The 11,955-nt window shown below is 51.1% G+C and overlaps 1 protein-coding gene across 1 annotated transcript; it reads right to left on the bottom strand.

Annotated features, from left to right (window-relative positions):
• Window positions 1-277: 277 nt before the first annotated feature.
• LOC149332167 (uncharacterized) lies at window positions 278-9,714 on the bottom strand. The gene is made up of 5 exons (XM_089557481.1): window positions 9,379-9,714; window positions 5,813-7,771; window positions 2,919-3,223; window positions 1,332-1,919; window positions 278-749 (listed from the first exon to the last, which is right to left on the bottom strand). Exons 1-5 carry the CDS (start codon window positions 9,712-9,714, stop codon window positions 278-280), a joined length of 3,660 nt encoding a protein of 1,219 aa, XP_089413607.1.
• Between the last annotated feature and the right edge of the window lie 2,241 nt (window positions 9,715-11,955).

Here is an 11,955-nt window from a genome sequence, read left to right as displayed (position 1 = left end):
GACAAAGACTGTACCTTGCGTTTGGCATTATGGCCTGAGCTGCCACTGCATCACTAAACCCCAAAACTATTAGTACGAAACTCATCATTTAAGCTTTAGTCGTTAGCCTGCTATGCAGAGGAACCATCTTCATTTACATAAATCTGTGCCATCTATGACACTTATTGAGTACTGTCCCGGTGCTTACACAGAGGTTAGTTCCTTTGATAAAGTGTCTGTTCCATACAGACTGGAGTCTAACCAAAGTCTACTTGACAAATCCTATTGAACAATTTATTTAAGGCTGAATGACCCTGTGTGAGGTATCTTGTGTTTTAGTGGGACCAGGCATGTTTCCAAAGTGAGTCTCGGCAACGGGAACGCGCCTCGTTTCTGCAGCGACGAGCTCAGCAACATTTCCGCCATGTACGCCGAAATGTGGGGCAAAGAAGAGCTGCGCCAGGCAGTCGGCAAGGAGGTTGAGAAGCGCGGCCAAGGCTATGCCGACCCTGAGCAGGACCGTGTCCCTGTCCCTCGGCCATCGGGGAAGGCCAAGAGCAAGCGACGCCGAGGTGGCCCAGGGAAGCATGAGGACCGTGGTCACAACAAGGGGCAGGGCGCAAGCGGCGATCACGGGCCCGAGCCTGGTGGCACCGTGAAATGTGGCCAGCTGTAGTGCCAGCAGCGGCAGCTGGTAAGAGGCTAGCAGGAACAACACGCTGGCGTCTAGCCGCCGCTGTAGGCGCTCTGAGAGGCGTGCGTACCAAGCTCTGCAGTGGAGGAAGATGGACAGTGGACACTTAAAAAAGGGGCAAAGCGATAGGCAGGGAAAATAGTTTATGAAAGGAGCTGTTCGACTTTCTGCACGGGAAGTCTTTTTTCGTATTTCGGGTGGCCTCTATTGTAGTGTCCATTGTGAACAATCTCTAACGACCCGTTTCTCGCAGACGTAATGGCTCATCAAGTATGGAGACTGATTAAGAGCCTGGGGTAGGGTGCCTCGATTCAGTGGAAGCTGCATCGAGGCACGCTAGCCTAGGGATGAACGCGGCGCCCTTCGTTATTGGGCACTGAGTTCGATGCCTACGTACTGCATGTCTTTCATCGTAACCATGTGTAGACAAGTCTGCACTGTCTCATCTCCTCCTGTCCCCTTAACGGACGCCTTATGACCGTGACCTGTTCGCGGCCTTTGAGACTTGGTAATAAAGTTGAACCGAAGTGATGTTCAAAATAGGTCCATAAGGCAGAACTGGGGCGCTCGCTCCACACATGGTACCTACATGCGGCTGCCACCTTCCATTAACTCCATAATTCTGGCTGTGCTTGTAAGTAGGAAGATTTGTGCTCACCTGCAGTGGAGCTGCCCGAGTATGGCGACTTGGGCAGCAAGCCAGCACAGTCCATGCAGCACGAACGCCGCCGCGTCTTGTCTAGGAGGAGGGCGGTCATGAGAACGGCCTGAAATAGCCAGGGCCAGCGTGGGCCCTCCACACGCCACAGCCTCGAGGTAGACATACATGCGGTCAGTGAAAGTGGCGCGCTGTGCGTACAGCACCAACAGGGCGCACGCCTGCAGACATACGCTTGTCGCCACGTAGTCTAGTGTTAGGCCTCGAGATCCCAGCACTTGACGAGCGGCCACTGCCATGCGAGGAACGTCCGCGATGGAGCTGCAAGCCAGAGAAGCCCATGGGGCGTGATCCACGACGATGCTGCCTCCGGGTTTTCTCGCCGCTGCTAAGCCTAACGTGGCGCCTCCTGCGCAGATGGTCTCGATGCCAAGTTCATTCAACATGGCGACAGCCTTGCGGGCTGGCAAGCCACCCAGCACGGACACGCAGCTCCGCACCGAAGCCAGCAGTCCTGGAAAGTGCTTGCATAGGATGACTAGTGTGTCGTAACTCAGGGCGTAGTGGAGCCGGTCAACATGCCGACCACTCTCTTCCTGCAGTGAGATAAGATAAAGACGTAATAATTTCCTTACTGAGATTTATTCTTGCCTTTAAACTACATTTCCATCGGTTTACCACCGCCAGGAAAGCTTCTTGGAGCCTACTGTACATATTGTCTATGACATCTGGAGCTGTGTATGCAACTAAAGCACCTATTAAGCGTGTTTTTGTTTACTCTTCCTAAAGCATCATTGGTACAAAGGAAGCGTGGTGCATGTGTTAGACAATGATGTTCCATGCCGTAACCACCCCAGTTTGACCCCAACATTTCATCACGCCTTTTTTCTTTGCTGCGTCTTGAAAACTTTGCTAATTTGGTAAAAGTGCGTCAATTCTCTTTTCGACGACTTATTTTACCCTTAAAATTTCCTGGAAAACATCACTGGTATTTATGCACACAGCCCGTGTTCACTGCATAACGCTGGCAGTCGCAGGTCAGTCTGGTACAGCTCGGTAACGAAGTGGCATATAGATGCCCCTCAAATTAAGCCCTCCATTCGATGGCATCGACCAGTTTTAATGATGCCGCTGTTAAACCGATTAAGCCGTGGTCGGGTTCTTGTACCACACCCTGTGACGTCACCCTAGCAGGTAAAAAAAAAGATTAACAACGACGTCGTGAGTACTGATCAGCACCATTGGTTGGGCCGCCGCGGTGGCTCAGCGGTTATGGTGCTCGGCTGTTGACCCGAAAGACGCGGGTTCGATCCCGGCCGCGGCGGCTAGAATTTCTTTGGAGGAGAAATTCTAGAGGCCCGTGTACTGTGCGATGTCAGTGCACGTTAAAGAACCCCAGGTGGTCGAAATTTCCGGAGCCCTCCACTACGGCGTCTCTCATAGCCTTAGTCGCTTTGGGACGTTAAACCCCATAAACCAACCAACCATTGGTTGGAGGACCCCCTTAAGGGAAATTTGCACTTCATTCTTGAGTCTTATCCGACTATAGACTGTTACCCATTAGATTAAGACCTCGCAATGGATTACGTTACTTTTTGTTCGGGCGTCTGCAGCTGGAACAGCGAGGGCGTCTCGAGGGTGCGAACGTCGACGGCAGGACCTCCGAACGCCGTCTTGCGGGCCGCAACCAGCAAGACTGGCTCATCGGGCAGCACGATGCCCGTCGCGCGGGCTACAGCAATGCAACGGAAGACGTTCGCTTCGTCGACGACCACGGGGCGCAGACCAACGCACCTTAGTTCCTCGACTGCCTGGGCTGCACTCGGATTCACGACGGGTTCAAAGAAAAAAAGTCCTTCGAAGTTTACGTGTTTTTCTCCGCACTCTGCCGCCTGAAAGAGGCATAAAGAAATTATTGCATTTTCTCCTTCGGGCTGATGCATATGCAACTGGTTGGTGGTTGCGCTACGGAGCAGGCTGAGTTAGCCTTGTAGTATTGATGTAGGAAATTGGTACGCCTGACCTGCATCGTAAAAAAAAGGCTGTAGATAATCAATGAGAGATTGATTCAGCAGAAATAAGTTAGCATTAGGTACATTCTCTCTGCGCAGCTGATATGTTTGTGTTCTCTTTATGCAGCGAATGAGTGGGACATTAATTTTAGTTTAGGTTTCCATCCTCCCCTCCCCCCGGTCGCCTCCAACGATTTTTCCTTAGTTCTGAAAAAAGAGGAAAAAGGAGAGAACCGCCGTGGTGGCTCAGTGGTTATGGTGCTCGGCTGCTCACCCCAAAGACGCGGGTTCGATCACGGCCGCGGCGGTTGAATTTCTTTGGAGGAGAAATTCGAGGACCGTGTACTGTGCGATGCCAGTGCACGTTAAAGAACCCCAGGTGGTCGAAATTTCCGGAGCCCTTCACTACGGCGTCTCTCATAGCGTGAGTCTCTTACCAACCAAAGAGGAGAGAGGAATTTCCCTCCACTTTGCCAGCCTTCGCCTTCCACCCTCTCTTCAGTTTCCCTCCCTCTTATTAACGCGCGCTTCCTAGTTCGAGTAAATTCATGAGGCACCTAGCGACGCAGTCCAGAGACATGTCCCACCTCTGGCTGTGCAGTAAAAAGCCTCGCTGATGCGAAAAATGGACACACTAGCACAGTGTGCCCGGTACTAGTGCTAGGGGGTCAGGCAGGGGAGACAGCTCTCCAATGCTGTTTGCCGTAGGTATCCCGAGGCCTGAATTGGGAACAGTTGGGGATAAGAGTTAATGGAGAATACGTAATCTGCAATTAGCTGATGACGTCGCTCAAGACAAACTGCAAAGCATGATCAGTGAGTTAGGTGTAGCAGATTTGATTTATTATTGGGGTTTAACGTCCCACAGCGACTCGGGCTATGAGGGACGCCGTAGTGAAGGGCTCCGGAAATTTGGACCACCTAGGATTCTTTAACCTGCACTGACAAGGCATAGCAGAACGATCGGTCCAAGAATTAGCATGCAGAAAACCAAAGTAGTGTTCAACAGTCTAGCAAGGGAGCAGCAGTTCGCAATTGGTAGCCGGGTGCTGGAAGTAGTAAGAGAATATGTCTACTTAGGGCAGCCAGTGACCGCTGATCTGGGTAGTGAGGGGGAAATAACGAAGAGTAAAAAATGGGGTGGAGCGCATATGGCAGGTTCTCTCGGATCATGAACGGCAGTTTGCCAATATCCCTCGAGAGGAAAGTATACAACAGCTGTATCTTACCGGTATTCACGTATGGGGCAGAAACGTAAAGGCTAACGAAAAGGGTTTAGCTTAAGGACAACACAGCGAGCTACGGAAAGAATACCAAAAGCGGGCAGAATGGGTGAGGGAACAAACTCAGGTTAATGACATCCTAGTCGAAATCAGGAGGAAGAAATGGGCTTGGGCAGGGCATGTGATGCGAAGGCAAGATAACCGGTGGTCCTTAAGGGTAAAGACTAGATTCCAAGAGAAGGCAAGCATAGCAGGGGGCGGCAGAAAGGTGGGCGGATGAGATTAAGAAGTTTGCGGGGATACAGTGGCTGCAGCTGGCAAAGGACAGGGTCAATCGGAGAGACATGGGAGAGGCATTTGCACTGCAGTGGGCGTAGTCAGGCTGATGACGACGAGCGCAAAATTTGTCACCCTCAACGGCCTGCGACCAAGTTCCGTCCGGTTGGAATTCAGTCGCAGCGTTGGTGTGCGCTCTGCGACTGACCAATGGGCAGCGCCGAGACGGCGCGTGACGTGACGTCACGCTGGAGCTGTTGCCGCGGCGCAAGCAAAACTGTTTATTCTAATCAAAAGATACGAAATATTGCGTTGCATCTAAGAACACGCTGGTCATAACATCAACACATTCCGTAAAGCGTTTCTGTCGCGTTTAATCGTGGGTTGCCCATGCGAACATCGAGCAACCTTGCGTGTCCCTCCGACCGAATTCGCTGGGTACGCGTTGCATGTGAAAGCACTGCGCGAAAATCGCACTAGGTATTTTCGTTCTAGTCGCAGCATGTGAAACGGCCCGAAAGGCGTAGAGCCAGTTGAAGCGAAGCAAAATGTTAATCACACATGCACTTAATCGCGAGGTGCAATGTCGTGTATCTGCGAATGCACATTATTAAAGTTAATACTTAGCGCATTTAAAAAGATATTGTGGAAGTCAAACCTAGTGCAAAGATCATAGCGTCGCAGGCTGGGTACGGAAAGCTCCACTGGGGCGCATAAAATGAGTTCCTGTACGGAGAACTTGGCGAAAGAATGCTCTCATTGTGGCCCGAAGAATATGCATGATTTGCGCTGTGGCACATCTCCGATCTCGCCACCTCTGGGCTGTGACGTCATGACGTCTACCTACAGAATAGTAAGTAAAAATCTGAAGGAACAAACCTATATTTGATATAATATTGCGTTATTGGTAATCAGATTATTTCGCCCTAGGAAACAAAATGTCTATCATGATCATATTTTGGTGCCATACCCCTTCGAGACAGCTTCGCCCAGCAACCGCAGCTACGCCGAAGCCACGCTCATGAAACGACGCTGCGACAGCGTCGGCGTTAGGCGGCGCCTTGTGAGGGCCCCGGCACAAAGGGAAGATGTCCGCCGGTCTGCCAACGTGGACGACCTCTTCATGGTTTCTGGTCCTGAAGTGGACCGTGGTCCAACCTCGGCCCGGGCACCGCGGCTGGCATTCAAGCACGCGTAGTCTTCGGCACTCGCCTCTTTCGTGCAGCAAGTCCTCTGGTCGTGCCTGTCGTTCTTCGGTCACAGGCGGTGCCTCTTGATGCATCGCTGGTTCTGGTAACAATCCTGGTGTTTGGCATTCCGAAGGCATGGGTGTTAGGGAGGCTCTTTGTTTGATACACATGGGGCAGCTGTTAGCCATTCGCCCTGACAAGCGACAAACAGCCCGCAAGCCAGCCAGTAGAACGGGACACGGAGAAAGGTGATTGTTGGGCGCTTGTACTCGTACCTGTGGAACTTCTAAGGGCGCCTCCTGTTCAACGCTTGGCGTCTCACTGCAGCGAGTTTCGGTTGAAGTGGAAGGAGGCGTTTCGTCGCCTTTGTCTCCCTCCCCATTTTCTACCCAAGGTGGTTCGTAGCTGCCAACTGGCTCCACGACGCTAGAAGACACAATGTCTTGCGGGTCTTTTGTCTCCCTCAAATCCTGGTCAAGGCGCTGGGTGCTCCAGAAAGGGTTCACGTAAGGGGCCAACCTCAGCTGAGGGCCTGACGGTTCAGGGGGTGTATCCAAGGCGTAGTCTCTGCCGTCGCCTTCCTTACATTGTCCGGAACCTGCACTCGCGAACATTGCCACCTCGTGCGGATGACCCATTGCTTCGCTTCCGTCATGCCAAAGCGCTGCGCCCACCGCCGCCGCTGCCCAGCGAAGGGGGTGTCCCCTTGGCAAGTGAAACAGCCCGCGCTCTACAACGGGCGCGAATCCTTGGCACCCTGATGGAAGAACCCCGGTCAACTTCTCTTCGCTCTCGCACAAAACACCTGTGCAGTCGATGGCTACGGAGGTTGTCCGCCCCCAGCGGGACACAGACACGAGTGCGCCTGGCGCGCTCTTGGCGCCCGCCGAAGCTAGTTCCGATGCTGCAATCTCTTCCAGAAGCCAGTTCGTTAGAAGCGCTCGAGGCGGGAAAAGCAGCAAGTGAACACTGAGCGCTCGCAGCAGGACCTCGTCCCAGGTGAAGCGGTCCCGGCCCAGCCAGAATAGTAGCGAGAGCAGGAACGCGACGGCCGCGACCGCCCACTGAGCCGGACCCAGTTCCTCTTGGTCCTGGACGGACTGGACGTCGGGTCTTGTGAGCAGCATGACGCTCTCTGTCGCCGCGCCCGTCCTCAGAACAACGGCGCGAAGCTCTCCTCGCGAGGACACTATTCTTGAAGGGCGAAGAATGACGCTGGTCCGGTGTTTGTAAGCGCAGAAGAGCTCGCTCTCCGGCTGTCGTAACGGCCATTTGGCGGCCATGCGAGGGAGTGTCACGTCGCCTTGGTCAACGACGCAGTCGCCGCTTAACAAAACCACATCGCAGGGCACTCTGTCGCCCTGCTTAAGTTCTATAACGTCACCGGGGACTAAAAAACTTGACTGTACTTCCTCGGCAGCAGGTAGAGCCAGTGTAGCGGGCGGATACGAAACGTACGTTCTGATACGAGTTGCGAAGCTCTTGCACGATTTCAGAAGCCATAGGACGGCTACAACGACGGCTGCGACGCCAGCGGTGAGGTAGTGGCTGCGCAGAAGCCACAGGAAGGATCCTACGGCCAGCCATCGTGTTCTTGGAATCCGGGAGTCCCGCGTTGCAAAGCGGTACTCGTTCAAGCCATGCCGCAGCAGCAGACTCGACCTCCGGTCCGACTTCACGCCAGGGCTGGCCAGGAGCTGGCCGCAAGTCAGTCGGCCATCGTCCAAGCCTCGCTCTTCCTGAAGCAGGGACACAGCGGTCCAAGAATTAGTTATATCTCCCTGAGAGCGTTTGGCTCAAAACATACGTCGAGCGATAAGCGGGCGACTTCTGCAGATGTCCTTCGCGCACTATAAATAGCCCGCACGAAGCGATAACATAGATAAGCAGGCATCGGCAGTGTATTTATCGCTGCGTTGTTGATTTTTAGATGCCTATAGGTCTCTTCAGTGCAGCTTCCATCGTAACTCGTTCGAGAAAGCGACCTTAATTCTATGGACGACACTCGACATCACGACAGGGAAACGGCCTCCATGTTCAGAATTTCGAAACGAATCGAATATGTCAAAGTTTTTGAATACTTTTGGAATCGACGAAGTTCAAATATGCACATAGTAATTTACTTCGACGCCTATTTCAAAAAGAGGGTCTAGTCCGACGCCGCAGAATGTCAGAATGTTGCCGCGAGCGCTATGTGGGGTAAGAAAGGTTCATCTGAGTGACGAAGCCCATTTGTGTGGCGCCACTCGTGACGCTTATGCATGGCTTCGAAGATTGGGCGAAGTAGTAGGGCTAAGACAGATTTAGGAAACGCTCTCTCTCGCCCCTCTTATCTGTGACTGAGATGTGGCACTAATTTATTCGTTGGCGTCAACAGCAAAATGTAAACTTGCATTTACGTAAACGTGACGTTTATAAGGTAATATACTGACTTCTCAATGTGTACCCTGTTGTTGAGATTAGCGTTGCGCCTTTTGACAGTTGTAGCTGCAACCCCATAAGTTATAGCGTCGTACAGCAATGCCGCCGCGAGCGCTTCGCCTGAGTCCTTCAATAGTGCTTCGCTCTTTTGCAATATTAATCGCTTCTTACGACTATTCGCTACTAGTGCGAGTATTCGTAAAAATATTAGATTTGTGTTCGATCGATTCTATCATATCCTTTTCGTATTCTATTTCTGGCTACACTATTCATATTAGACTCTACAGCAAAGCTACATTATTCGTATTCGAATGTTTTCTGAAAACTTAGTAAATATTTACATACCCCATAGCTGAATGTCATTTAGCCCAGCCAGCTGAATGTTCTAACTACAGGCATATGCTTCCGATGAGAAGTTGGTAATGAAAGCAGGCATATGTTTCACTTTCAGTGTTCAAACATCTCAATGAACTCGTGGTACGTTTGAGTTACTCTGTGCGAACCTGTGCACACTTCGTCAAAAGTCTTCAGGTTTTGTTTTTCAGCCATGGAGCAGGAACTTTACGGCCCCCTGAAGCCGTAAATACCTGCACGATGAGAATTCTCGTCCTTACATCTTAATACCTTTCGGTGTTTAGGGCTGTCATAAGTGACCCACTGTACCGCTCAAAGGCAAACCGTAAGTGGCCTGATGAGTTTTGACCAAGGACGTACCTTTGATATTCTACAGTTGGCTCCGATATTAAAGGGAACAGGCAGTTTGCACACAAGAACTAGTTCATTGGTTACTTCTGCGCTTAATCTGAAAATGCCTCATGAGTATGATACGTCTTGAGTAAGAGTATTAGAACAAAGATAAAAGTGCGCTTCTCAGTCACACCTATAGAGTAATCACTGATCGAGCATTGACAGCGCGCACACTCACACGAAAGGCGGTGCCATTCCAGCAGAACCGAACCCCGCGGTGTTTGAAGGTCCCGTCGCTGGCGACCCTTCGTACCGCCAGGCAGCGTCCCACTCCGTCGTGCACGCTGACCAGCGACGCTCGCGCCAGTGGACACCGAGTGGCCGCCAAGTGAAGTACCCACGCTTTGGGCAGGAGCCATCGTGAGCACAGGCAGCAGCGAAGGATTTCGTACCAGGGGCCGGGCTGCCAGCCGCGCAGCAAGGAGCTGTCTTCTTCTTCTTCGCCCATCTCGCTGCTGTTCTTTGTCGCGCAGTCTTGACCAGTCTCCGGCAATGGGTACGCGCCATTTGCCATTTTGGGTCAACATCTTCGAGACCCGCCCTATGGGAGGAAGATATTATGTGAGCTTGTGTTGTCCACTGTACCGAACGATCGTACTTATTCTTGGAACACCTTTACCATCTGGTAGCCATCACGGGGGGGGGGGGGGGGGGGGGGGGGGTCCTTTTACCCTCACACCAATGGACGTGGACCGAGACATGCGTAATTAAATAAATGTTTATTTTCTCACTCTCTTGATGGTGTGGATTTAAAATGAAGGTGACCCCAGTTTGACTGGACACCGTTGTCTGAAGGCCCGAGCGGAAATGGCGAGAGTGTCTAGCGACCTGGAAAACGTGGCATTGTCAGGGGATTTTTTGAGAAAATAGAGAAATCAGGATATTGTCAGGGATAGCGTCAGAAAGTTGGCCAAATCGGGAAAAACCGACTCAAATTTAAATTATGGTCTCCAGTGATCTGTGACGCTACAGCGAGTTCCCAGCGCGTTTTCCGTGATTTCCATTGCATCTTGTTGCCTCGTACACATACAAGGCGTGGCTCTTGTTCGCATAGCTCGATAGCTTGATTTTATGTCTCTTTCTTGTTGTCCATGATCAAGCACTACGTACGCTGTTCTGTGCTCGTTCCTGCACTCCTCACTAAGCTCTCGAAACAAAGCACACGAATAGCACAGAGGATGGGAAAAGACAGGGGCACGGCAACTCCGTCCTGCCTACCATTATTTCGGAAGGGGGGGGGGGGGGGGGGGGTCGAAAAGTTATGCACTAACTCGCCCACCAGTCAATTCATCACTAAGTTTGGACTGGTGCCGATCAAGAAACAATGTTACATTCAAAAGTATTTTCTGTGGAAGAATCGAGGAAGTAGAAGAATTAACTTTAGGTTTTACATTCTTACTGCAAACATTGCATATTTTCACATGGTGGTGATTCCATTTCCGTTGTCAGGAAGGCACGGAAAGGCTTCCAAAGAAAAACTTTATTGGGCTGACTTGCACCCACAAAGAACTGGTCCACTCGGCCGCGGAGATGGCAACAAACATTCTCGGAGGCCGCCGAAGAACACAATCACTATCGCTTTCGGCCGTGCTCCATATATAAGCTGACAAGGAATCTTGAGATAAGGAGCCAAAAGCAACTGCAACAATATCGAACAACGTATAGGGTCAGCTGCGCGTGGCTGCGGTCATTCGAGATAAACCTCCCAGCTGGTCGCATATCTCGCCAAAAACAAAGTGATAAAGCCGCTTGCCGGTGGTCTTGAGCGCGAACCAACAACAGTGCGAAATTCCGCGCCAGTATGCTCGGAAGAAAAAATGGCTGGGGTTCAACGTGGCTTGAACCTAGTTATACAAGAAAAAGCTACTTTCTCAGATCGAATGCCAAAGTCATGGTCAGTTACCCAGTGGTCATAGTCGTATCACGTGGTCATACTACCATATCTTGGGTCATACCACCACGCATTTAAGTTGGTTTTGACCTTGTGAGGCCTTGAAGGTCACTGTCTATGTGGTGTCTACTGTCTCAAATCAAATTCCAAGGTCAAGGTCAGGCACCCAATGGTCAAATGACCGCTGGATACCTGTGAAGATGATGCGTGCGTTTAATTTTTTTTCGCCTTGTCTAGCTTAAGAAAACTCCTCTTTCACGGTAAGTAACGTCTTTGCAAATAAACGAGGTTATCGCCCGGTACAGGCCAGCTTCAATTCGTCCTCTGTATTTCTTTGAAGAGATGGAAGAGAATAAGCAGCGGTCGCTTCATAAGTCGGTGCTTGAAGCTGTACTGATTTCAGGAAAAAATAAGCTCTGTAAAATAGGTAAAACGCGCTTTCAGTGCAGCGTTTACAGTTTTCGTAGATAGTTTTCTTGTGTTAACGGTTCATGTATACTATACTGTCCATTATCATCAGCCACTACGTGTTTCCGCCTCTCCTGTGGTCAAGAAATTTCGCCTCAAATAGGGGAAACGTGTAAAAGTCGGGGATCATGAAAAGAGTACCTCGCTGGACACCCTGCATGAGGGACCCCGGCCAATACTACAAATCACAGTGTGCTATATATGTGGTAGGCGTAAGCACCTGCCATCATTTTCTGGCATACGAGAATGTTGTACAGGTAGCTGAGTGAAAGAGAGATGGAGGAAAAAAAACTTCCTTATTAATTATGCGAGGTTGGAGGGGGGACCCCAGAAATGGTGCCCTTAGTTCAGGGCCCAATTTGCCGTAGCAATCAGGGTGGCCCGGACGATCAGATC

Source organism: Amblyomma mixtum, chromosome 8 (genome assembly GCF_055824585.1).
Source record: "Amblyomma mixtum isolate Tamu chromosome 8, ASM5582458v1, whole genome shotgun sequence".
NCBI lineage: Eukaryota > Metazoa > Arthropoda > Arachnida > Ixodida > Ixodidae > Amblyomma > Amblyomma mixtum.
The sequence above is the reverse complement of the archived record's forward strand: the minus strand, read 5'-3'. Positions and strand labels throughout refer to the sequence as shown.